Source organism: Lissotriton helveticus, chromosome 12 (assembly GCF_964261635.1).
Source record: "Lissotriton helveticus chromosome 12, aLisHel1.1, whole genome shotgun sequence".
NCBI lineage: Eukaryota > Metazoa > Chordata > Amphibia > Caudata > Salamandridae > Lissotriton > Lissotriton helveticus.
Genome location: NC_136073.1, coordinates 15,105,416 through 15,129,184, shown reverse-complemented (window position 1 = coordinate 15,129,184; position 23,769 = coordinate 15,105,416). Strand labels below are relative to the sequence as shown.

The 23,769-nt window shown below is 50.1% G+C and overlaps 1 protein-coding gene across 1 annotated transcript in view; it reads left to right on the top strand.

Moving 5' to 3' along the window:
- Positions 1 to 23,769, top strand: part of CELF5 (CUGBP Elav-like family member 5) — a 428,249-nt gene that overhangs the window by 46,391 nt on the left and 358,089 nt on the right. The window contains exon 2 of the mRNA XM_078669977.1: positions 5,288 to 5,370. Within this exon, the coding sequence (XP_078526103.1) occupies positions 5,288 to 5,370 (83 nt within the window). The remainder of the gene's footprint in view (positions 1 to 5,287; positions 5,371 to 23,769) is intronic.

Sequence of the window (23,769 nt, the reverse complement as noted above, 5' to 3'; positions counted from 1 at the left end):
CCACGGTATCAATCAGAGACGCCATGCTTGGCTCCGGCTGACTTCGCTCAAGCCTGAAGCGCAACAACGAGTGGCAAATCTGCCTTTATCCGGCGACACCCTCTTCGGGAAACACGCAGATGACGAAATGGCCAGGATGAAGGCCGAGGCAGAAACCCTGACGGCTGTGGGCTTGGAGAAGCCCAAAGAAAAGAAACCCTACCGCCAGTTCCAACGACGGTTCGGGTCGCAGGGTAGAGGAAGGGGACAGTCTTCTGGGCAACAGCAGCAGCAGCAACAACAGCAGCAATACAGAAGACCCTTCCAGGATCGTCAGAGGGGTAGAGGTGGACAGCAGTCCTCTACCGCTAACAAGGGCCCGGCTGGGTCTCGACCCTGAGCGGTTACTTCCCCTTCGTCCGTTACCCGCTCCGGTGGGGGGAAGCGTTCAATTTTTTCTGGCAGAGTGGAGAAAAATTACTCAGGACAAGTGGGTGCTGAATATTGTTTGCAATGGATACAGTCTTCGGTTCATCAGCCCTCCTCCATCGATTCCTCCGGTCAGCTCGCAGTATCAACTGCGCGAGCTCCAGGCGGAGGCCGACATCCTTTTAAGGAAAAGGGCGATAGAAGATGTACCTCTGTCTCAAAGAGGAAGAGGGCTGTACTCCCGGTTCTTTCTGGTCCGCAAGAAGGACAAGAACGAGTTCAGGCCCATTCTGGACTTGCGACAGGCAAACAAATGGATTCGCAGAGAAAAGTTTCGCATGCTGTCGTTGCATCAGATTTATCCTCAGCTGCAGCGGGGAGACTGGCTTTGCGCCATAGACCTACAGGATGCGTACTTCCATGTGCCCATTGCACACAAACACAGGAAGTTCCTGCGATTTCAAGTCGGCACCAATCACTATCAGTACACGGTGCTTCCGTTCGGGCTGAAGTCTGCGCCCCGGACGTTCTCGAAGTGCATGGCAGTGGTACCGGCACACCTGCGGAAGAACAAGGTGTTTGTCTACCCGTACCTGGACGATTGGTTGATCAAGGCCTCCTCCTTCTCGGAAGCTCAAGCACACTTCCAGAAGACGTGCGTTCTCTTGAACAAGCTGGGGTTGCACATCAACATGTCCAAGTCTGTCCCGACTCCGGTCCAGTGCATCCAGTACTTGGGAGCCTCCATCGATACGCTGTCAGCAAGCGTGTCTCCTTCGGAAGAGCGACGTTTATCACTCCTTCGGAAGGCTCAGGCTCTCATGTCCACTCCATCCACGACAGTGAGGACGGTGTCTTCTCTGCTGGGATCGATGGCCTCTTGCATCTTCCTGACACCGCATGCGCGGCTGCACATGAGACCGCTGCAGGAGTGCTTGGAGGATCAGTGGGACCAGAGGAGAGGGTCTTGGGACGACAAGATACAACTGTCTCTACATGCTCTTCAGTCTCTGAAGTGGTGGTGTTCAGCGGAGAATCTCCTCAGAGGGGTTCCCTTCCACAAGGACATTCCCACTCAGACTATTGTGACGGATGCTTCTCTCCTGGGATGGGGAGCGCACTCCGGAGACCTGCAGATTCAAGGGACGTGGTCCCCGTCGGAGTCCACGTACCACATCAATTTCCTGGAACTCAGGGCTGTTCACTTGGCGCTGAAGGCCTTTCAACCGTCCTTCCGGACCAACTCTCTGCTTGTACAGACGGACAATACGACCACGATGTATTACCTCAACAAGCAGGGGGGCTTGAGATCACGCACTCTGTCTCAGGAGGCGCAGGCGATCTGGCATTGGCTTCTGGCTCGAAGACTCTTGATAACGGCCACTCACCTGCCCGGTGTGCAGAATGTTCAGGCAGACGAGCTGAGCAGACTGCTTCAGGAAAACCACGAATGGGTCATAAACGACGAAGTACTAGGAGAAGTCTTCGCAAGGTGGGGAACTCCAGACGTGGATCTGTTCGCCACCGCCGAAAACAGCAAATGCCGAGACTTCGCCTCCAGGTACTACCAGCCGGGGACGCTGGGGAACGCGTTATGGATCAACTGGTCGAACAGCTTTCTGTACGCTTTTCCACCCATTCCCCTGATTCCAGCGGTTCTCATCAAGCTCTCCCACTCCAGGGCGAAGATGATTCTGATTGCCCCGGAATGGCCCAGACAGTGGTGGTTCACGGACCTGCTTCACCGGTCTCTCCTTCCTCACATGAAGCTGCCGTGCAGGCCGGACCTTCTCACGAAGTTCGGGGGGCGGATGGTGCACCCCAACCTCTCGTCTTTGAGTTTGGCGGCATGGCTCCTGAAATAGTGCAATATGGCCATTTGAATCTCCCAGAGGATTGTATGGACATACTGAAGGAGGCTAAGCGGCCTTCCACTAGGACTTCTTATGCTTACAAGTGGAAGAGGTTTTGCATCTGGTGCAAGTCTAAGAACTATGACCCTACGACATGCAAGGAAGATGTCATCCTTCCATATCTGCTACATCTGGCGCAGTCTGGCCTTAATGTCCATTCCATTAAGGTTCATCTGGCTGCTTTGACTGCCTACAGGAAATGCCCTTCTCAGACTTCCTTCTTCCAGATCCCTGTGATCAAGGATTTTCTAGAAGGCTTGAAGAAAGTATTCCCTCCTGTCAGGCTTCCTTCGCCTTCATGGGACTTGAATGTGGTGCTGTCCAGATTGATGAAGGAGCCTTTTGAACCTATTCATAAGGCTTCGTTGCAGCACCTGTCCTGGAAGGCGACGTTCCTCGTGGCCATTACATCGGCCCGCAGGGTGAGTGAAATTCAGGCGTTGTGTTGCCAAGAACCTTATACTGTATTTCATGCTGCTAAGGTTGTTATGCGTACTCACCCTAAGTTTCTTCCCAAGGTTGTTTCTGATTTTCATATCAACCAGACTATATCTTTGCCTACGTTCTTTCAGAATCCTTCATCTCCAGCGGAAAGGTCTTTGCATTCTCTGGATGTTAGGAGGGTGCTGAAATTTTATTTGGATAAAACCAGTGATATTCGTAGGTCAGACCAATTGTTCATCAATTATGGATCAGTCAGGACGGGTCTTGCGACCTCTAAGCAGTCTATCTCTAGGTGGATTGTGTCCTGCATACAGCTGTGTTACCAAAAAGCTAATAAGACCTTAGGGGGTAAGCCTAAGGCTCATTCCACCAGGGGCAAGGCTGCCACGACAGCATTGCTCCGTAATGTTCCGATTGCAGAAATCTGCAAGGCGGCCACTTGGAAGTCGGTTCATACCTTTGCTAAGCATTACTGCCTGGACACTGATGCTAGGGCAGATGCTCAGGTTGGACAGGCTTCACTGCGAAATCTGTTCGCAGACTAGTGGGGTTGATTCTCGTTTCTCCACCGCCGCTTTGGTGTGGGGATGGGCTTGCCATTCTATTCACTAGATTATTACTATACACAGAGATCCCCTACTACAGAAGGAGTAGTTTCTGTCCTGTAACTCCAGTTCTGTAGTAGGGGTATCTCTGTTATAGTCATAAGCGCCCTCCCTCCTCCCCGGTGGAGAGAGATATATATATTCCTTTATGGAATGCTACAGGTCTGGCGTGTTACGCCTTCAAAAAGAACTGAAAGTAAGTTGGACCTGCTATGCATTCTGGGATACTGGGAGAAGGTTCTGGAAGATTCTCTTAAAGGCACAGTATCATGTTTTGAGCCACATAATGGCAGCCTATGGGGCTTGTCTGTCCAGGTTCTTCTCTCTATCATTCCTGAGGGAGTTTGCTGTTAAAGCAATGGAAATCTGTACAGGCTTTTGCTGTTTTGTGGATTTTGTGGTGGAATTTCTAGTTGAAGTACTGGACAGTGTAGCCTTTTTAGGCTGCATTATCTGTCTTTAAATTCTCTCTTAAGTGTCTATGCATTTCTGCATTTTTTTGGACACTGTAAGAGATTATTTTTGATTGCTCCGGGGTCCACGCACATGGGCGGGACTATTCACTAGATTATGACTATAACAGAGATACCCCTACTACAGAACTGGAGTTACAGGGCAGAAACTACTCCTTCCACTCGCCCCTCGACACTTTAAAACTGCTGCTCATAAATGTCTGCTTTTCTAGTAGAGGTTTTAAGCATAGAATTAGCATAGTGGTCCACGCTGATCCAGAAAAGTGACAAAGTCTTTTGCCGTTCTTGCATTACCGTCTTGAATCATAGACTGGTGCCATCCATGCCGAGCTGAAAAATGACAAGTCTCCTAGCACTCTACACACAGTATTACAGCTTTAGATTGGTAAATTACCATTCAAGTCAACATCTCTCTCCCCAAATTTAGAACCGACCCTGGTCATCTATTCCTATGAGAGGTTTCCCTCCAGATTGTGTGTTATTTCGGATGTATGACATTACAACGCATGTTTTTACCACGCATGCCTTTACAACGCAGTATTTACAATGCATGCCTTTACAACGCATAGCGCTTTGGGGTGCTGGATAGTGAATAGTTTAATTTACTATTCCAACTCCAGTCCCCGTGGATAGTAGGGAAGGTGTTGGATAGTAAATTAAATCTATTCCCTATCCTAGAGCGCCCCCCAGCGCAATGCGTTGTAATGGTTTGCATTGTAAAAGTTGCGTCGTAAATGCACTGCGTGGTAAAAGTTGCGTTGTAAAGGATGTTGCCTGTTATTTCACATCATTTACCACATATTTTGGGGAGGTCTCGTTGGCACCCCTTAGTTTGTAAATGTATTTCTCTGCAAGCATGCACCAGCCGATGCCACACAACCATTCTCTACAGGTAGGAACCCCACAGTTTTGTTATCTCTCATCTGGCCACCACCAAACCTGTGTAACACAGTAACTTTTGATATTCTAGGGCAAATGTTTCACCACATATTCCCAGCAACATAATTTTGGGGTCCTCCTCTATGTGTGCCCCTATTGCGTAAGTCAGTTGCACACCAATTTTATGGCAGTATTTCAAGATTTGTGGTATTTCCCACCATGTGTGGAAAAAGGTTCCTCGGTGACCACTTTCGCACAGGTTGACAGTATATGCCCAGATGTATTGAGCCGGGCCCATGTGTGGTATGTGCGGTACAGTAGTTTGTTACTAACTCTATTTTCACTTCACGGATATCGTAAATTTAACATTTGAGAATGAAATAGTGCAAATGACATGATTGTATCACTTGCTTTAAAATGATACATATCTTGGCTAACAGCTGTGCCAAACTTGATTTTTTGCATATAAAACCAAAGCTAATGTCTGAGATTTCTTGTCAACTTGTCTTGCTTTTCTCATGGCGTGTTCCTAAACCTAACTCTTCGGTTTGTCCTTTTTTTGCAGGCTGTGCGTTTCTCACATACTGTGCCAGGGACTCTGCTATCAAAGCCCAAACTGCACTCCATGAACAGAAGACTCTGCCTGGGGTGAGTAGAAATCCAGCGCCGTAGACCGCGACCGCCAAGAAGGGTATTTCAAGGGTTTGCGGCTTGAATGCGAGGATGAGTGCTCTTCCTGCAGGGCTGCTCCTCACCTGAGGTCATGCACCAGGGGGGATTTAGAATGAGAAGGACAACCCCACAGTCCAGTGGGTACTAAGGCTGCTCATGACCAGAAGGACGTACCCACCGTCCAGTGGGCAGCAAGGCTGTTCATGACCAGAAGGACGTATCCACTGTCCAGTGGGCGCTACGGCTGTTCATGACCTTGCGATGGACAGACATTGAGCTGGTGTGATGTGAAATTAACTAAATGTACCCCCTTCCTCCTGCTTGTATTAGGGTTATACTCTATGCTTCTGTTTTTCAGACTGAGTTTCTGGTATCACTTACAGATTCATGGTTTGAAGGGTGGTTGGACCTGATGATTCATACATCTTGATATGTGTCTGGCAAAGTCTTTTAAATATTTTGTCTAATCCAGCTGATTCACAGTAATCTCAGCTGAATAGCTTTAAAAATGTCCATAAGGAATTTATGATAAAGTATTAAGATATGACCGAGCGCGCGGACACACTGCGGTCTCCCTCCAGCCGAAGCACTCCAGGCCCGCTGACATGTTAATTTTGTCACCTGTCACATTGTTTTAACTCACTTTCCAATAAAAGGCAGCACACACGTATGGAGGTGGAAGGCTGCGGCTGTCTAATATTATCACATGAAATACTGAATTAATAAGGATGCGCGTCACCAGTCATTGGTAGCAGATACAGTAATGGAAGGCGCGTGATAGAGGTAGCCATACCAGTATTGTTGCTGTTAGGAAGGTGACATGAAGGAGGTATATGAAAGCCCGTTGTCTAGCCACACAGAGCAGGCAAGGTGTAGCACTTTAAGTTAATGTTTTTTTGGTTCTCACCTATAGACAGCTTTAGCTCTTGTTTTGGATTTATTGTGTCTAAGATATTAAAGAATACATTTAGACATATATTTATGTATTTGGATCAGTCCCTTGCTCTTGATTGGATGAATTTCTTGTCTGTTTAATTTCCCTGCTTCTTCAATGGTTTCCTCCCTTTCCTTTGTTTGTTTTTACCTCTGAAGCATTGCTTCTTCACCTTGTCCTGATTGGGTGACTTGTATCATTGCACTGCTTGCATTCAGAACTACTTTTTTATTGCACTCACAGGGAGTGCATGTGTGTTCATGCTCTTTCTCTGCCGAGGTGCTTCTTTCTACAAATCCCTCCCCTTCTCTCTGTTGTGTCCTCCCCCCCCCCCTGCCCCACAGCTATTCCCTCCCCCCCCTCCTTCCTGTTTCCTTCATTGCCTCTGTCCCCCACCGACCTGCGGGCCCCACTGCTTGGCAGTGTAAATGCTGTTTTTTCCAATCATCTGCAGAAACCTTTGGTCCAGCCAATAGATTTTCATTGTCAAAGCCAAAATGCGAATCGATTGTCTCTGTCAGTGCTTGTTCTAGACAGGCTTTTCATATGGGTGATGGTTTAGTTTTGCAGAATGCTGCCTCTGACGAGGTGTGGAGCAGACGCGTCGCCCTGTGCCCGGATCGGGCGTGCAGAAGCAGCCACTGACCCTTCGCCCCAGTCTTTCCAGCCCGTCCTTCGCACACGAACCCCTCGCAGGGGGTGCGCGGAGCCGCCACTCGCTGCTGCTGTCAGAGCCACAGACAGAGCTCGTGAACGCGTGTGACAGGACAGGTCATGAGGGCTGTGCCGCGCATGACTGTCCCGACTCCCGAGTGTGTGCCAGGGCTCTGCCAGACGAGGGAGTGACTGCCAAGTGTGACGTGGCCGTGATTGTCTGTCTGTCCGGACTCCGAACGCCGTAGAAAATGCCGGTGACGTAACATAGCCACAGTGAGGGGTTGCGAGCTGCAGGGGGCCCCCTCAGCACAGTTCCATGTGGGGGCCCCTCTATGTACCTATCAGGGAGGTCCCCCTCAAGTTTCGATACCTCACTGGAAGATGCCTCTGTAGCACCCCGAAACCCCCCCCCCCCCCCCCCCGACTAAATTGAACTAAACTTTGGATGCAGGGAAAGCCTTCAAAACATAACATGTAACGCCTCTAATTTGATGCTGATTGGTCAAAGGCAGATCCCAAACGAGGGAGTTTTCCAGACAACGTGGGAAAGCCACAAGTGTGACTTTTGTTGCCGGGCTCCAGAAACAAAGAACCAAAGGACACCGCATGCTTCGAGCATGACGCTCTTGGTTCCGTCCGTTGCCTTTTCTTGCTTTGGTTACTTTTGTTCATCCGTTTTCCAGTTATTAATGGAAAGACACGGCCCAGTGCTATGTATGTCAAGAGATGCAAACAACGGACAATTGTGCTGCAAGATCCAACATTCAGGAACGGTGCATGCACCTGGCGCGTGCTACCTGGACCTTAAAACACCTCCTGAAGGTGGCCAACATTGGCAGGAAGCGATACCCTTCGAGCAGAAGAGCTGATGATGAACACATGGCTCCTGGTTTGCGCTCTCTGCCTGATGTGGTTGGTTTCTTAGCCAGCTATGGAGGTGAGCCCTTTTTGTTGGCCCTGAAGGTAATGCAGCTGGTCCTGAAGACGACGCGAGACTAGAGAGTGAGACAATATAATTGCCATAAGGTTAGAGAAATATTGTCTAATGTCTTGAAGCCTTTTGTGAGGTGCACAGCTGTGTGTGGGATGTGTTTTAGGGTCGCCACATTGGTGTCTGATGGGCTGTTGAACATGGTATTGACTCCACTGGGGGAGAGAGGAGAAACACTTGTGCCATCGTACAAAAGTTGTTTTGGAGTAGCGAAGCTCTAATATTTTTAAGAGGCAGAGTTCGTACTATGCTGCCTTGGTTTTATTTATATCTCTATGCTTCACTTCCATTACATGTCTGCATTTTAAAGGTCATAGAAATGGGTCTCACTTGGTATTAAACAGTGGGTAGAACACTGGACACACACCTTTACTTCTACAGCATTTGTTGCTGGCCCGTATGTACTCTTTTTTCAGAAGTGAGCAGTTTCTCCCAGCCCCTCTGCACCAGGGTGTGCCAAAGGCAGCCCTATGTCCTGCTTTGGGTGACGCTGATTGTGGCCCCGGTGGTGGTGGGACCGAAGAATGTTCCTTGACCCTTAAGGGCTGGTCACACTCCCTGAGAACTCACCACCCCTGCGGACAGACGCCATTCCATTGGCGCTTGCTTAGATTTTCCCCGTCAGGCAAAAAAAGATGAGGGCAGATCTGGCCACCATTGCTGAAGGTCAGGATGCTGCACTTACCAGGCTTGAATTGTCGTTGGGATGCAGGCAGCCTTAACATGTGTGGATGAGGGGCTGAACCGTCCCTTGCTCAAGGCGGACCTCTTTGAGGTGTTTCCTGCCGTGGGCCACCAGGCATTGCTGGACAGGCTGGCCTCAGCCTCACAGGGATCCCTCTGACCATTGAATGGCTCGACTCATTCCTAAGTCACCCCTCGCAGAGAGTTAACCTAGTCTCCGTCATGTGCACTCCTACCTCGCTTGTCTGTCAATGCCACAGGATTCACCGTTATCCCCTGCATTATCTGGTGCATACATTGACCCCTGATGGACCTCTTTAAGAAAACGCATGTGTGGGTCAGCCTGTGCAGACAATACTCAAAAGCCAGGTCATTACCCATAGGCATTCTGTGCCAGCAATCCCCTCTAAAGTCAAACACAAAACTGGACTTCGCAATAAAGCGGAATTATCGTTTAAAACTTGGGTGGGAAGGAGGTGGGAAGTTGCTTCCATGAATTAAATCATATTAAATCTTTGTTTCTCCTACTCCTCCACAAACAAAAAGCAGGAGTGGTTTTGGTGTGAGTAAATTACAGACAAGATTATTCTAACTGCGTGGGAAAGGTGTGGCGCCGCGGCCAGGGCGACTGACGCTGGAATCTGGGGATCAGGGTTTGATCCCCAGCTCCGGCGGCAGGTTAGCCCAGCACCATGTGACTCTGGGCAATAGCTTGCTTAATCTTCCCGACGGCCCCCAGCGCCTAGAGACCCTTACGGGTGATTGTGCGCTTTACAAATGTGGATTATTATTATTATTAACTGCTTACACCGGCTTCCATCCTACGAAATCGCCCGCGTACAAAGATCTGAGAACGCAGGAGTGAGCCATAGAGTCGTCCATAAGAGATCCTATCATATAGGTTGGAAAAGCGTGACGCTGATTTTAGTTCAAGGAATGTACATGCTTTAAATCGGGTGGCTTGATGTGCAAATGCTACTACAAATTAGCAGCTATTCACCCAGCTAAGTGCAGACACTACTCACCATCGAGTATTGCGTAGTCAGTATAAAAATCTGATGGACATCCCTAAAGCACAGCTGAAGTCTGGAGGATCAGGCTCTCTCTCTGTAGCAGATCTTGCTTTGGATTCCACTGTCAGAGGTGTTAAAGCCCACAGCCTCCTCTGCCAGCTTTGATTCAAACGTGAAGTTGCGCCTATTCATAAGTTCTATGGAAGAAAAATACCAATGGACTTGCTTGTAGGGTGTGTGCAGCTTATCTGAAAGAAACAGGTTAGTGTTAGATTCCTTACCTTAGAATATCCCAAGGCGTCAGACTGGATCCGGAAAGTTTTCGTCCGCAGTACCCCTGCGCATCGGTAGGCGTTATCTGCCGCTCTGCGTCCGTCGTCGACGTCCTGATCACCGGGATGACGTTGTCGGAGTACTTAGAAGCCGCCCTGGCACGCTGACGTCAGTTCTTCTTTTTTCCACGTCAGCAAGCGCAGATCCGGGAAGAGCAGTACTCTAGTCATATTTTGACTAACTTTTTTGATCTCTTTTGATCACTTTTTGAGTCGACCTTCGACTCGCGGTACCGCTAGGGATGCCTGGTTTTAAACCTTGCGAGGCCTGTCACTGCCTGATGTCGGTGACCGACCCCCACCGTCCGTGCCTTTATTGCCTCGGGCCGACCATGATGACAAGTCATGCCCCGACTGCCGGGTCTTGACCTCGAAGGCTAGACTGGAGCAGTCCCACAAGCTGCTCGAGCTCCGGCAGTCGGCTCCATGCCGCTCGAGGTCCCGGTCGTGGAGTAAGTCGAGGGACCGCTCACGGAGCCGCAGTCATCGCCGCTCGATGAGTCACCACCACTCGTCAGGCTCCAAGTCCTAAGGTAAGTCGAGGCATTCGAAAAAGAAGTTGAAGAGGCGTCATCGCTCTTCCGACTCCCCCCGACGCTCAAGCGATGCGGCCGGGGGTTCGGGCGACATAGCCTGCGCAGGTCCGTCGCAGGCATCACGTCCAGCTCCATACCCGCCGGTCCCTGGGCTGCATGCGACACCGGAGGAGATAAGTGCTTTCCTCACAGCCATGAGGTCGCACTTCCCTCCGTCGGAATCTGCCGAGGCGCCTTCGGGCCCCGCGGGTCTGACTAGGAGCCCTAGCGGGCCGGCAGCTCCAGCCCCTGCGCCGTCGGGTGCTTCGGCCCCGGTGCCGTCGTTTACTCCGGTCACGACGCCGCAGGGCCCCGCAGGATCCAGGCCTGGATCCGGTCGTCACCAGTCGACCTCACGACTCCTCTGCTGGCGCCAACCCCAAGGGTGTCGCTCCCGGCGCAGTCCTCGGATGACGTCAACCCCAGTTTCAGCCCCGGTCCGGGTCCGGCGTCGATGGGTGAGGCCTTCACCTACGACCTGGCTCCATAATTTTTGCCTGTTTATCAGGAGATGGATGACGAGGAGGACTGGGAGGGGTCTGAGGACCCTCTGCCACAGCAGTGCCAGTTGAGCCAGGACTGGGCAGAAGAGCTCAGAGAGGCCAGTGGTCTGGACACTTCACCCGACACTGGATTCGTCTCGCCTCCCTCTGTGGCTTCGGAGGAAGGGTCTGCTTACAGTGTGGTGTTGAACAGGGCGGCCAAGGCCTAGGCACTTGAGCTCCCTATTGCGGCCGTGAGGACTAGCCTCCTCACTGAGGTGCTCAAACCACAGGCAAGCTCCTCGGAGCCTCTACTGCCGTTCTCTACCGACGTTCTGATGGGCACATGGTCCAAGCCCTCCACAGGCCTCCCTGTGGATCGGAACGTGGCCCGTCACCACCGCCCGGCTCCAGGCGACCCCTGCTTTCTGTCCGTTCAATCCACCCACGAGAGCCTGGTGATCCAGGCCTCTACGTCCCAGACCGCATTCCCGACCGCTCCTCCGCATCGGGAATCCAAAAGGTGTGATCAGTTTGGGATGAAACTGTTCTCCTCCCTGAGTTTGGGGCTGCGGTCTGTCCACACCACCTGCCTTTTGGGCTGTTACACCCACTCTCTGTGGCATACGGTTGCAGAGGTGATGCCACAGTGCCCGGAGGAGGCCCGGACACGGCTCACCAAAGCCCTGGCGGAAGGGCGGGATGCAGCACGCTACTCCATAGACTGGCTGGGTAGAGCAATTGCAACGACAGTGGCGGTTCGCCGCCACGCCTGGCTGAGGTTCGCTAACTTTTCGGGGGATGTCCAAGCCACGCTCATAGACATGCCCTTCGATGGCTGTCGCCTCTTTGGCGAAAAAGCGGATAGTGCACTGTAGCTCTTTAAGGGCTCCAGGTCTACGGCCGAGTCCTTGGGCCTAGGCCAATGACAGCAAACTTCCGCTTTTTGCCCCTTTCGTGGCCAAGGAAGGGGGGCCCCCACACGTCCAGCAAGCCACAGGCCGCAGAACCAGTCTCAACGTGGTCGCGGATGTGGTTACCACCGTGGCGGTTTCCGGGGGACACCGGCAGGGTCAGTCCACACCCCCCCCTACAGCATCAGCCTCTAAGCCTTCCTAGTCCGGCATTTCAGGCCCATTCGACGGCAGTGGGGGGCAGGGTCTGCCATCGCTCACTGGCGTACCATCGCGTCGGACAGGTGGGTGCTGCAAATCGTACGAAGGGGCTACACACTCCCCTTCGAGGCGACCCCCTACAGCCATGCCACCGCAGTACCACCGCGTGTCTGGGGATCAGTTGCAGCTTCTGCAGGAGGAAGTTACAGCCCTCTTGGCCAAGGGGGCCATTGAGCGCGTTCCTGGGCCAGAAGGACGTGGTTGCTATTCCCACTACTTTCTGGTACTCAAGAAGGGCAAAGGAGGCCTACGCCCTATCTTGGACCTACGGAGTGTCAACGGCTTCCTCCGGAAGGAGAAGTTCAAGATGTTGACTTTGGCTCAGGTCCTGGCTGCCCTGGACCCAGGAGACTGGATGGTAGCGTTGGACTTGCAGGACGCGTATTTCCACATCCCCGTCCTGCCGGCCCACCGGCGCTACCTGCGGTTCACGGTAGGCCAAGAGCACTTTCAGTTTACCGTGCTCCCCTTCGGCCTTACCAGCGCCCCTCAGGTGTTCACGAAAGTGATGGCGGTGGTCCCAGCTCATCTGCGCAGATCAGGGGTTTCAGTCTTCCCCTATCTCGACAACTCGTTGTTGAAGGCGGGCTCGCCCCAAACAGTCGTCTTCCACCTGCAGACTGCGGCCGACCTCCTGCACTCACTGGGGTTCTCCATCAACGTGCCGAAGTCACACCTGTGCCCCTTTCAGAGGCTCCTTTTCATCGGAGCGGTTCTGGTCTCGGCGCAGTTTCCGGTTTATCCCCCCCCCCGAACAGCGGGTTCGGGATATTCAGGCTCTGATTCCGATCTTTCAGCCTTTATCCTGAGTCTCGGTCAGGTTGACGCTGCGGCTCCTGGGGCTGATGGCCTCCTGCATCCTTCTGGTGCATCACGCCAGGTGGCGGATGCGGGCTCTGCAGTGGGACCTGAAATTTCAGTGGGCACAGCATCAGGGCAACCTGTCCGACCACGTCCTGATCTCGGAGGGCACTGCTCATGAACCGTGATTGGATCAGCGGCAGATCTCTCTCCCTACCACAACCGGAGCACGTAGTGGTGACAGATGCGTCCCTCCTGGGATGGGGGGCCCACATGGGAGAGAAGGAGATCAGAGGCCTCTGGTCTCCGGCGGAATCCCCGCTCCATATCAACCTTCTGGAGCTGCGGGCGATCCGTCTTGCACTGAAGGCATTCCTTCCCTCTGTCCGGGGAAGTGTAGTGCTGGTGTTCACGGACAACACCACCGCCATGTGGTACTGCAACAAACAGGGCGGTGTGGGGTCGTGGACCCTTTGTCAGGAGGCTCTGCGCCTCTGGAAATGGCTGGAACACCAGGGCGTCACCCTGGTGGTTCAACACCTGGCAGGTTTCCTGAACGCCAGGGCGGACGAACTCAGCCGCCGGTGCATGATGGATCACGAATGGCGTCTGAACTCGGACGTGGCGCAATGTCTCTTTCAGCAGTAGGGAGAGCCTTGGTTAGATCTATTTGCCACTGAAGACAACGCGCAATTTCATCAGTTCTGCGCGTTGGAATTTCCAAGGCGGCACTCGCTCTGCGACGCTTTTCATCGCGAGTGGAGCTGCAGTCTGTTGTACGCCTTTCCGCCTATACCACTTCTGCCCAGAGTGCTGAAGAAGATCAGGCGAGACCGGGCCCAAGTCATCCTTGTGGCTCCGGACTGGGCACGAAGATACTGGTATCCCGAGCTACTCAGCATGTGAGTCGATCCCCCGATTTGTCTGCCTCTTCAGGAGGACCTTCTGTCGCAGCAGCAGGGGACGGTCCTCCACCCGAACCTGTCCAGTCTCTACCTACTTGCATGGAGATTGAGCGGCGGCAGTTGAGGCCATTCGACTTGCCTCCTGAAGTTTGTCATGTGATTCTGCCACCAGGCGTCCCTCCACAAAAATGGTATACGCCTGCAGGTAGAACAAATTTGTGGCATGGTGCACAACAAAGGCTGTGGATCCACTTTCTGCCCCCCTTTCAGAGGTTCTTCTCTTCCTTCTATCTCTTGCCCAGCAGGGCTCTGCTCTGGGCACTATAAAAGGCTATCTCCCTGCCATTTCAGCTTTTTTGAGGCTTCCTGATCAGCCTTCTCTTTTCAAGTCCCCTGTTGTAAATAGATTCTTGAAAGGCATCACACACATGTTTCCTCCTGTTCCCTTCCTGGTGCCTCAGTGGGACTTGAATCTTGTTCCAACGTATCTGATGTGCGCTCCCTTTGAGCCACTTCACAACTGTCCTCTTCGTCTTCTGACTCTTAAGACTGCATTGCTGGTTGCCATCACCTCTGCCAGGCGAATGAGTGAGCTCCAGGCTCTATCTTCTAAACCTCCTTTCCTCTCTGTCCATCCAGACAAGGTTGTTCTAAGAACTCGTCCTTCTTGCCTGCCCAAGGTGGTCACAGCCTTTCATATCGGGCAGACCATCACCTTGCCCACCTTCTATCCGCCTCGAAGGAGGAGGAGGGGCTCCACTGTCTGGACCCAAAAAGTGCACTCTCCTTCTATCTAGATTGCACATGCCAGTTCCGGGTGGATGACGAGCTCTTTGTTGGTTACGTGGGTACAAAGAAGGGACGGGCGGTGCACAAGCGGGCCATCTCTCAGTGGGTCGTCTTGTGCATTAAGGTTTGTTACTCTATGGTGAAAAAGGAGCCTCTTGTTGGGCTGCGCGCCCATTCCACTCGGGCCACGGCGGCTACTACTGCCCTGGGTCAGGGAGTCCCCTTGCAGGTCATCTGTCAGGCAGCTACGTGGGCCTCGCTGCACACATGTGCTAGGCATTACTGCCTGGACAGCCAAGTCGGGAGAGATGGCTTTTTCGTCCGTTCCGTTCTCCAGAACTTTCTGGTGTGATCTTGGTTCGCAGACCCACCACCGGGGTTGGTATTGCTGGGGTATCTATTCTTAAGTAAGGAATCTAACACTAACCTGTTTCTTTCAGATGCACAAGTTACTTACCTTCGGTAACGATATATATGTAAGAAACAGTAGTTAGTGTTAGATTCCTTACCGCTCCACCCATCCTCCCCTTCTGCCAACCGATTTCTAGGGTTAAGGACATCCCTTTCAGGGCCCTAGATTTTTTACACCAGTGTCGGTTTCTATCATGGCTCTGCGTTACTGGCGTGGAAAGCTATCTACAGAACTGACGTCAGCGCGCGAGGGCTGCGTCTAAGTACTCCGCGTCGTCATCCCGGCGATCACGACGCCGACAACGGACGCAGAGCTGCAGACTACGCCTACCGACGCGCAGGGGTACTGCTGACAAAAACTTTCCGGATCCAGTCTGACGCCTGGGGATATTCTAAGGTAAGGAATCTAACACTAACTACTGTTTCTTACAGATATATCGTTACCGAAGGTAAGTAACTTGTGCACTAGTGCTATGATTGTTTGACGCACACCTGCAGCTCTCTAGGCGTGTCCCAGGTACACGAATTGATGCCAGGCTGCGCATATATTTTTTATTTAATTTAATTTAATTTATTTTATTTAATGCATTTTTATAGAGCGCAGACTTTACCCGAAGGTGTCAGAGCGCTTCACAATAGGAAAAGTAATGATACATGAGGAGAAAATTACAAGTGAACAAATTACAGAAGCAAACGTTAAGTTGCATGAGGCAAAAGTGACAATTGTGAGCAAACAAAATACAAGATGTAGCAAACGGTTCATTACAGGAGGAAAAAGTGATATGTGTGCAAGTTACAAAAGCGTACAAAGTACAAGTAGAGGTATAATACTGCAATAAATGGCAGACACTCAAACACAAGAACAAACGTTACGTAGGCAATGGTGGCACTTGTGCAAGTATCTAAAGCAAACAAAATGTAAGAGGTAGCAAACAATACATTACAAGAGAAAAGTGACGTGTGCAAGTTATAAAAGAGTACCAAACACAGGTAGAAGGATAATACTGCAATAAATGGCAGACACTCAAACCACAAGAACACACTGGGAAGACACTTCCATAGTCATGGAGGGTAGAGTTTTCTATAATGGAAGGTCTTCCGTCAGATAATAGAGGGCGTGAATTAAATTTGGAAGTGTCTTTGAAGGAGGAAAACTTTGAGGTCAGTTTTGATGGCTTGGGGCGAGGTGGTGGTCCGGAGCTGAGGTGGAAGTGAGTTCCAGATTCTCACCGCGTTACCTGAAAAGGATTGGGCCATCGATCTTTCTTTCTTGAAAGTGGAAGGTTAAAGCAGCAGTACATTTTCCGCATTACATGATGGTCTAGAGCCTCCAGAGAGTTTCAGTTTATTCGCCAGGTAGCGAGGAGAGGAGGACTGCAAGGCTTTGTGGGTGATACAGGCAGTCTTGTAGATAGATCTTGCCTCGATGGGAAGCCAGCGGAGGGTCGATAACGTTGGTGTGATGTGGTCGCTACTTTTGGCCCCACAAATGAAACGAGCTGCTGAATGGAGAACAGATTTAAAGGGGGACAGGTGGGTTTTGGGGAGGCTAGTAAGAAGAGAATTGCAGAAGTCCAGTCTGGAGAGGACCAGCGATTGGACCAGGGTTTTATGGTCTTGCTCCGGGAAGAAACGATTCCCCAAAGAAGGCAGAGTTGGTATCGAGCAGACTTTGCAATGGAATTGATGTGGGAGATTAGATTGAGTTTTTTGTCGAGTATGACACCAAGGGATTTTGCGCTGTCGTCAATGATGGGTTTATTAAGTAGATTCATCTGATCCATCCATGATTGAACCGGGGGAGGAGAAAGTGAAGAGGAGAGGAGGAGGAATTCATTTTTGGAGTAATTCAGAATCAGTTGATGAGTTGACACCCAGTTTTGAATGGCGTCGAGAGTAGAGCTTCGGTTGAAGATTTTGTGAGTGGAGGCAACCTTGAGGTAGATTTGAGTGTCTTCTGCATAGAGATGATAGTGGATCCCGGATTTACTTAGGAGATTTCCCAGTGGTTCTAAATAGAGATGGAACAATGTGGGTGCAAGTATAGAGCCTTGAGGAACACCTTGACCTACCGCCAAAGGAGATGAAAGACTATTCGCTATTTTGATAATTTGGGATCTATCAGAGCGAAAGGAAGCAAACCATTTAAGCACAGTGCCCTCCATGGCCATTCTCTGTTGAAGAGTGTTGAGGAGAGTGTTGTGATTGACAGTGTCAAAGGCTGCAGAAAGGTCAAGGATAATTAGAAGACAAGACCCCTGAATCGAGTATCCGCAGCGCGTCATCAATCACTTGCAGCAGGGCTGTTTCAGTGCTGCAGTTTTGGATGAAGCCGGACTGAAAATTGTCAAGAAGATCATTGTCCGTAATATAACGGGAGAGTTGTTTCGCTACACATCTTTCTGTGATCTTCGCAAGAAAGGGTAGATTAGTGATGGGGCGGAAGTTGTTGAGGTCATTCCCATCAGCAGTGGGTTTTTTAAGCAGGGGGGTGACCTGCCCAGTTTTGAAGGAGACAGGAAGGGAGCCTTGACAGAGGGAGAGGTTGACCAGAGTGGTCCAATAGGAAAGAGAATGGGTAAAGACGCCAGCGCCAAGACGCCCATGGGCATACGTTGCGCTTTATAAATTTTAAAAATAAATAAATAAATAAATAAAGAAGTCAATGGCACTAGGGATGGGGGTCAAGAGAATGGTTGGAGAGCTTTGTTTCAAGGATGCAAATGAGGAGGGCATCTTCAGAGTATAGAGCTTTCTCTTGGTACTTCTTGGTTTGAGGGCTTTGAGTAGGATGCTTGCAGCTGTGTCGCACTTATCAACGCTTAACACTTAGCAATCACATTGGTGTATTGCTTAGAGCTAATGTTACTGCTGTAACGTCAGCATAAAACATATAGGGTTCATAGGAGTGCTTTCTTTTTTCCTACTTGTTACTTTTTTTCGTTATGAGGTTCTGCAGACTTCCAGCACTTCCTTTTGATTCCTATTTCCCATTTAACTCCTGCTGCATCTCACACAATTTACCCATCCTTTTTAGGGTTGAGTCAGCAAGAGCCTGCGCATGCATCTTGCTTGTGAGACACTATTGTATACATAGAAGCTTGGAGCCCACCTGTTGCTTACCATTTGTTGACTTGCATGGCACTCTTCTTTACGTAATTCGTCATGGCAGGCCAACATAATTTCCGTTACTCTCTGTGGAGCAGGGACCAAGCACTGCTTGATTCAACTTAATCAGTGCCCGTCTTCTGCTCCTGACGTGATTGAGGTACTGTTCTGTTTAACTTTTAGTGCCCTGCAAGTAGAAGGCGTGTGAGACTGGCAAATACGTGCCCAGCAGGACAAACAAAATTGCAAAGACTTATTTTCTATAGGCAAGTACCTATTATTTTGCCAAGTGTTCTGTTCTCACTCTGTACTTCTGTATTCTTTTGTTTTTGCTCGTGGGCGCTGTTCTCAAATATGAGGATTATTTTATTGCAAACCAACTGTTTCTTTCTTATGTGTAATTTCTGAAATGATGCTTTAACACATAATCGTGGAGTACACCTCAATCAACCGCACTCCAGTCCACGCCACCTCACCGCACACAAATCTGCCCCACTCAATCAGATCCACCACACATAAATCCATCCCATTCCAGTCCTCCTAACCTGCCCCACCCCACTTCAATTTGCCCCACTCCAATCCAAAACAGTTTGCCCCATTCCAATTTTCCATGCTCCAATCTGTCCCCCTCTAATCCTAAACATTCTGCCCCACTCCAAAACAATCTGCCCCACTCCAATCCAAAACAATCTACCCCACTCCAATCAAAAACAATTTGCCCCACTCCAAACCAAAAAAATCTGCCCCACTCCAATCCATAACAATCTGCCCCACTACAATCTGCCCCACACCAATTTGCACAACTTCAATTAACCTCACCCCAATCCACTCACTCCATCCCAATTCACCCCACTCCAATAAAACCCACTCCAATCCACCCTACACCAATCCATTCCACTTCAATGCAGCCCAATCCAATCTACACCACTTCAATCCAATCCACCCCACCCCACTTCAATCCAAAACAATCTGCCACACTCCAATCCAAAACAACCTGCCCACTCCAATCTGACCCACTCCACTGCAGTCCAACCCACCCACTCTACTCCAATCCACCCCACTCGACCTTAGAACAATATACCCCACCGCATTAAACTCACCCTGCTCAGTCCAATCCATCCAGGCCACCACACTCCAATCTACCCCACTCCAGTTCAATCCACCCCACACCACTCCATTCCATTCCACACCACTCTACCCCAACACCACTCTACGCCACTCCACTCTGACACTGCAGTCTACAACACTCTCTGCCACTGAGTCACTGAACTCCACTCCCCTGACCTCCATTCTACTCCCCCTACTCCAGGACACTCTCCTACCACAAATCCAGTCTACAATACTCTACTCCCCCCCTACTCCACTCTAAGACACCCCATTCCTCTGACTTTTAGCCATGCTGAACAGCAGCCACACTGCTGTACAACATGGCAGAAACATATTGCCAAAGCCAAAAGCTTTTGTATAGGCAAGACCTATTGGCTTTGCCAATGCATGTTAGTTTAGCAGCAAAATCACTGATTTGTCTTGTTTCTGCTGCTCTGTGTGAGATTTATGACCCAAAATAATTCTAAATTAAAAAGACCAGACAGGTTTTCTGTCGCAGTTCAATTAGGAATAATTTTTCCAGTCATAATTTGACTTGCTGTCTAGAGAGTGGTCCTATTGTGGGATTTTGCTTTGAACAAGAGGTTGCAATGCTTATAGCGCGCCTTAGTGGGCACTAGCAATTATATCTGTTTTGCTACAGGTGATGCCATCTCATGCTGGGAAGAAATCAATACCCACTATGGGGGACAGTTCCTCAGTTGTAACCATGCTTTGGATGCAATTTAGTTTAATAGTCGCTGCGAGCGATATGTTTTGTGGTGTAAGAAATGGAATCCGGCTATGGTGATAAATCCCCAAGCTCTTTGAGTGATGTCTTCTGAGCTAAGGGATGTCACTCTCTCGGTAATGTAACAGGACCTCTGAGAAATGTCTAATTAAAATGCCATTTCAAGCTAGGAATTGTTTGATGTTCGATATATCCTGTGGTGAGAAGCGGTTGTTGGAACTGGAACTTTCTGGTTGGCTAAGGCGAAGCCCCAGCCAGCCAGGTCCCACCGCTCCCAACTGGGGCGGGTGATTACACTCTCTGTATAACCTCCGCTCAAACTTGGGTAGCTTGGCACTGAGCAGTCAGGCTTATGACAGAGGCAATATTTACAGCATTGGCACGGCACTCCATGATTAATACACTGAGTGTCACAAAAGAGACTTCACACATATGTAAATAACGCTTGTATTCAACACACACAATAATCAACACAACATGATCATCATGTATTTCTGGGCATAAATCACACCTGGATTTATTAATAGCAGTACTAGGCCCACCTGTGTTTAAAATTACATCAGTAATATGCACACTTGGGAAAGATCTTATTTTACACCCCCAGCACTATTATGCAGTGTAATTATTATAATTCAATACCGTACAGTTATAGGGTGCAACCCGGATCACAACTATATCAGAAATTTGTACACACAAGGAATTATAAAACTTGTTTGCAGCACCGCGGACCGAGATCGCACGGGTACAAGCAATGTCAAATGTAATGCTTTTGTGGCGAGAAATCAACTTGTAAATCAACACCGCTGGCCAGTGTTGTGAATCACAGGCGGTCTGCACACTGTTACTCCCACCCACATGCTCCACACCGATACGCTGCTCAACTGATATCTGGCCGGTCTGTACAGAATGCTCTTGCACAGATACGCATTCAACACCCCAATGCGGTGCAACTGATACCCAGCAGGCCAATTAAGAACACACTGCAGACCCCCTGCCCAATACTCCCTCCTCTCTCCAAATCACTCTGACTATTCTACACCCACAGATTGGAAATAACCTGTCCCCCCGGACACTAGGTCACATGCGGCCAAAGTTACACTTAGGGCCCCAGGGAAGCAGGTGGGGGTAGGCAGCAGGATTAATTAGGAGGCAGCTGTCAAACTGGGGTTGGCCATCACTTGGGAAGTTCACCCACTAGATGTGGAGCAAAAGCGCACTGAGGGCAATAGTCGGTCATTCAAAAGGGTTCCACAAGGGCCTTTTGGCACCAGTCCAGTTCTGCAAAGCACAGGGGGCACTCAGTCTCTGAGTCTTGACCCACTTCTAATCATTCTCAGAGGCGTTCCTCAATCCCAGTCAATCACTCTCACCACCCAGGCCCGAGCCTGGCAATACTACCTGGCAACGTGAGATCATCAGGGGTGAGCTGGTGAAGAGAGGGCAGTTGGTCCCCCACGCTGAGGGCCAAAAGTGGAAGAATCGATTAATCGAGAATGAAGCGGGTAGCCTCTCGAAGAAGAAGGTCCCCCGTCAGGTACATGTCGATCAGAGTCACACACAGGCAATCTGGACACCACATCCGGTGGGTATTAATACAGGTCGCACCAGACCGTTCCAGTCACTCAGCAAAGAGTTGCAATTTCCGCACCTTCCTGGAAAGGAGGCACAACGTCTGGTGCGTGTTGATATTGGTCACACCAGACACTTCATGTCACACACAAAGGCGCAAGTTTAGCCATGCCTCACAAGGTAGAATGAGGCACTACTGTGGTTATGCCCCCACTTCCGAGGGTCGGAACCTTTGAATCAGACACCGCATGCAATGAGTATGTAGTCTGCATGTTGCATGAGAGAGTTGCGGCACGATCCATGTTGCGTGCCACGCTGGATCACGCAACCAGTGATTCCACTCACCATCGACAAGACACTTATGCTTGCCAAGGTCCCCATAACTGTTTCTCGGGAATGCCCAAATGTGGTCCCTCAGCCTCCAGTGTGGACTGGAGCCTTGCAAAAAGGCCCACAAAGAGTTTTAAAGCAGGAAAATGCATACTCTCTAGAAGTGGCATTTATCCACTACTGGGGTATCTTTTATAGATTCACATGCTTGAATCATCTGTCGTCGAAGTGGGAGTCCCACAGTACCATAATCAAGCAGTATGATGAAAGTATTATAGGCTATAATGGCCCTAGGCCATCAGAATAATAGCCTATCTATGTCCTTTTTAAAGAGGACCAAAGTTTAAAATATAGCCAATCAGCTGCTAGCACCCTTTAGAACACTCCCAAGAGAGGCTGAGTCCCTCTGATTTTCACCACACGTTTTTGTGAAGGAAGTCTCCCTGAGCTCTGCTCATTCTTCTTCTTTTTCAATACAGCTTTTTAGTTTTTCAACCTTAAATAAACTATGTCGGATAAGAAAGATCTTTTCTATCCCTGCAAGACATGTGGGAAGATAACCCACATAGAGACTGCTTCTGCTGCCTCCATCCCCAGCATGTGGTTAAACAGTGTAAAACGTGTCACACTTTCTCATCTAAGACTCTAAGGTGTAGAAAGTTCAGACTACTCTTGTGGCTTCATAAGATAAGGCCACAGAAAACATCTTCAGAAGAAGACAGCGACACCTCTTCCTGGTCACCCAAGAGAGCCAGATCCCATGATGGGACGTCTAAGGAGACAAAGAAATGTTCCAAAACCTCCCAGCAGGCTAAAGACTCTCATAAGAAGGAGAAGCAGACAATATTCTCCTCAGAGTCAGCTTTGTGTTTGCCATTTACTCATTCGGCTAAAGAGGGAAAGGGTTCTGCTGCCTCGTCAGATCTGGTGAGGCACAAATCCTCTCAGAAATCCCTGTCCATGGCGTATCACCATCAATGCCGCACTCATCGATGACAACAATTACCACCCTCATATTGTCAAGACTGTCGACAGTACCAACGACGACTATGATGGCCATTGGTGCTCCCATCCTGTCTACGAGAATTCTGCCATTGACGGAGATCTCATTGTCGCAGAAACCATCCACGAGACCATAGATGATAACATCGTTGATGACAGAGCCAGCAACACGGTCAACAATGACTCCGTTAAAGATGGACCCGACTATGAATTCGACAATGGTCCCATCTACTATGACATCGATGATTGTCCCATCGATGAGTACTTCTAGCGAAGGCGATTCCATCTTGCTGATGACGGCACCTTTGACATCTTTGTCTACAAGGCGTATTATCAAACTTATCTGAAAGAAACAGGTTAGTATTAGATTACTTACCTTAGAATATCCCCAGGCGTCAGACTGGATCCGGAAAGTTTTGCGTAGCAGTACCCCTGCGCATCGGTAGGTGTCGTCCGCAGCTCCACGTCCATCGTCAGCGTCGTTGGCGCCGTGATGACGTCGTCGGAGTGCTTAGACGCCGCCCTCGCGCGCTGACGTCAGCTCTTCTTTTTTCCGTTCCAGCAAGCGCCGATCCGGAAAAAGTGGTAGCCTTAGTCATTTTTTGACTAAACTTTTTCGATCTGTTTTTCGAGTCGAATGACTCCATCGGTGCCGATAGGGATGCCGGGGTTCAAGCCCTGTGCCGACTGTGACCGACTGATGTCGGTTACCGACCCCCATCGCCGGTGCCTACATTGTTTGGAGTTCGACCACGATGACAAGCCGTGCCCCGACTGCTG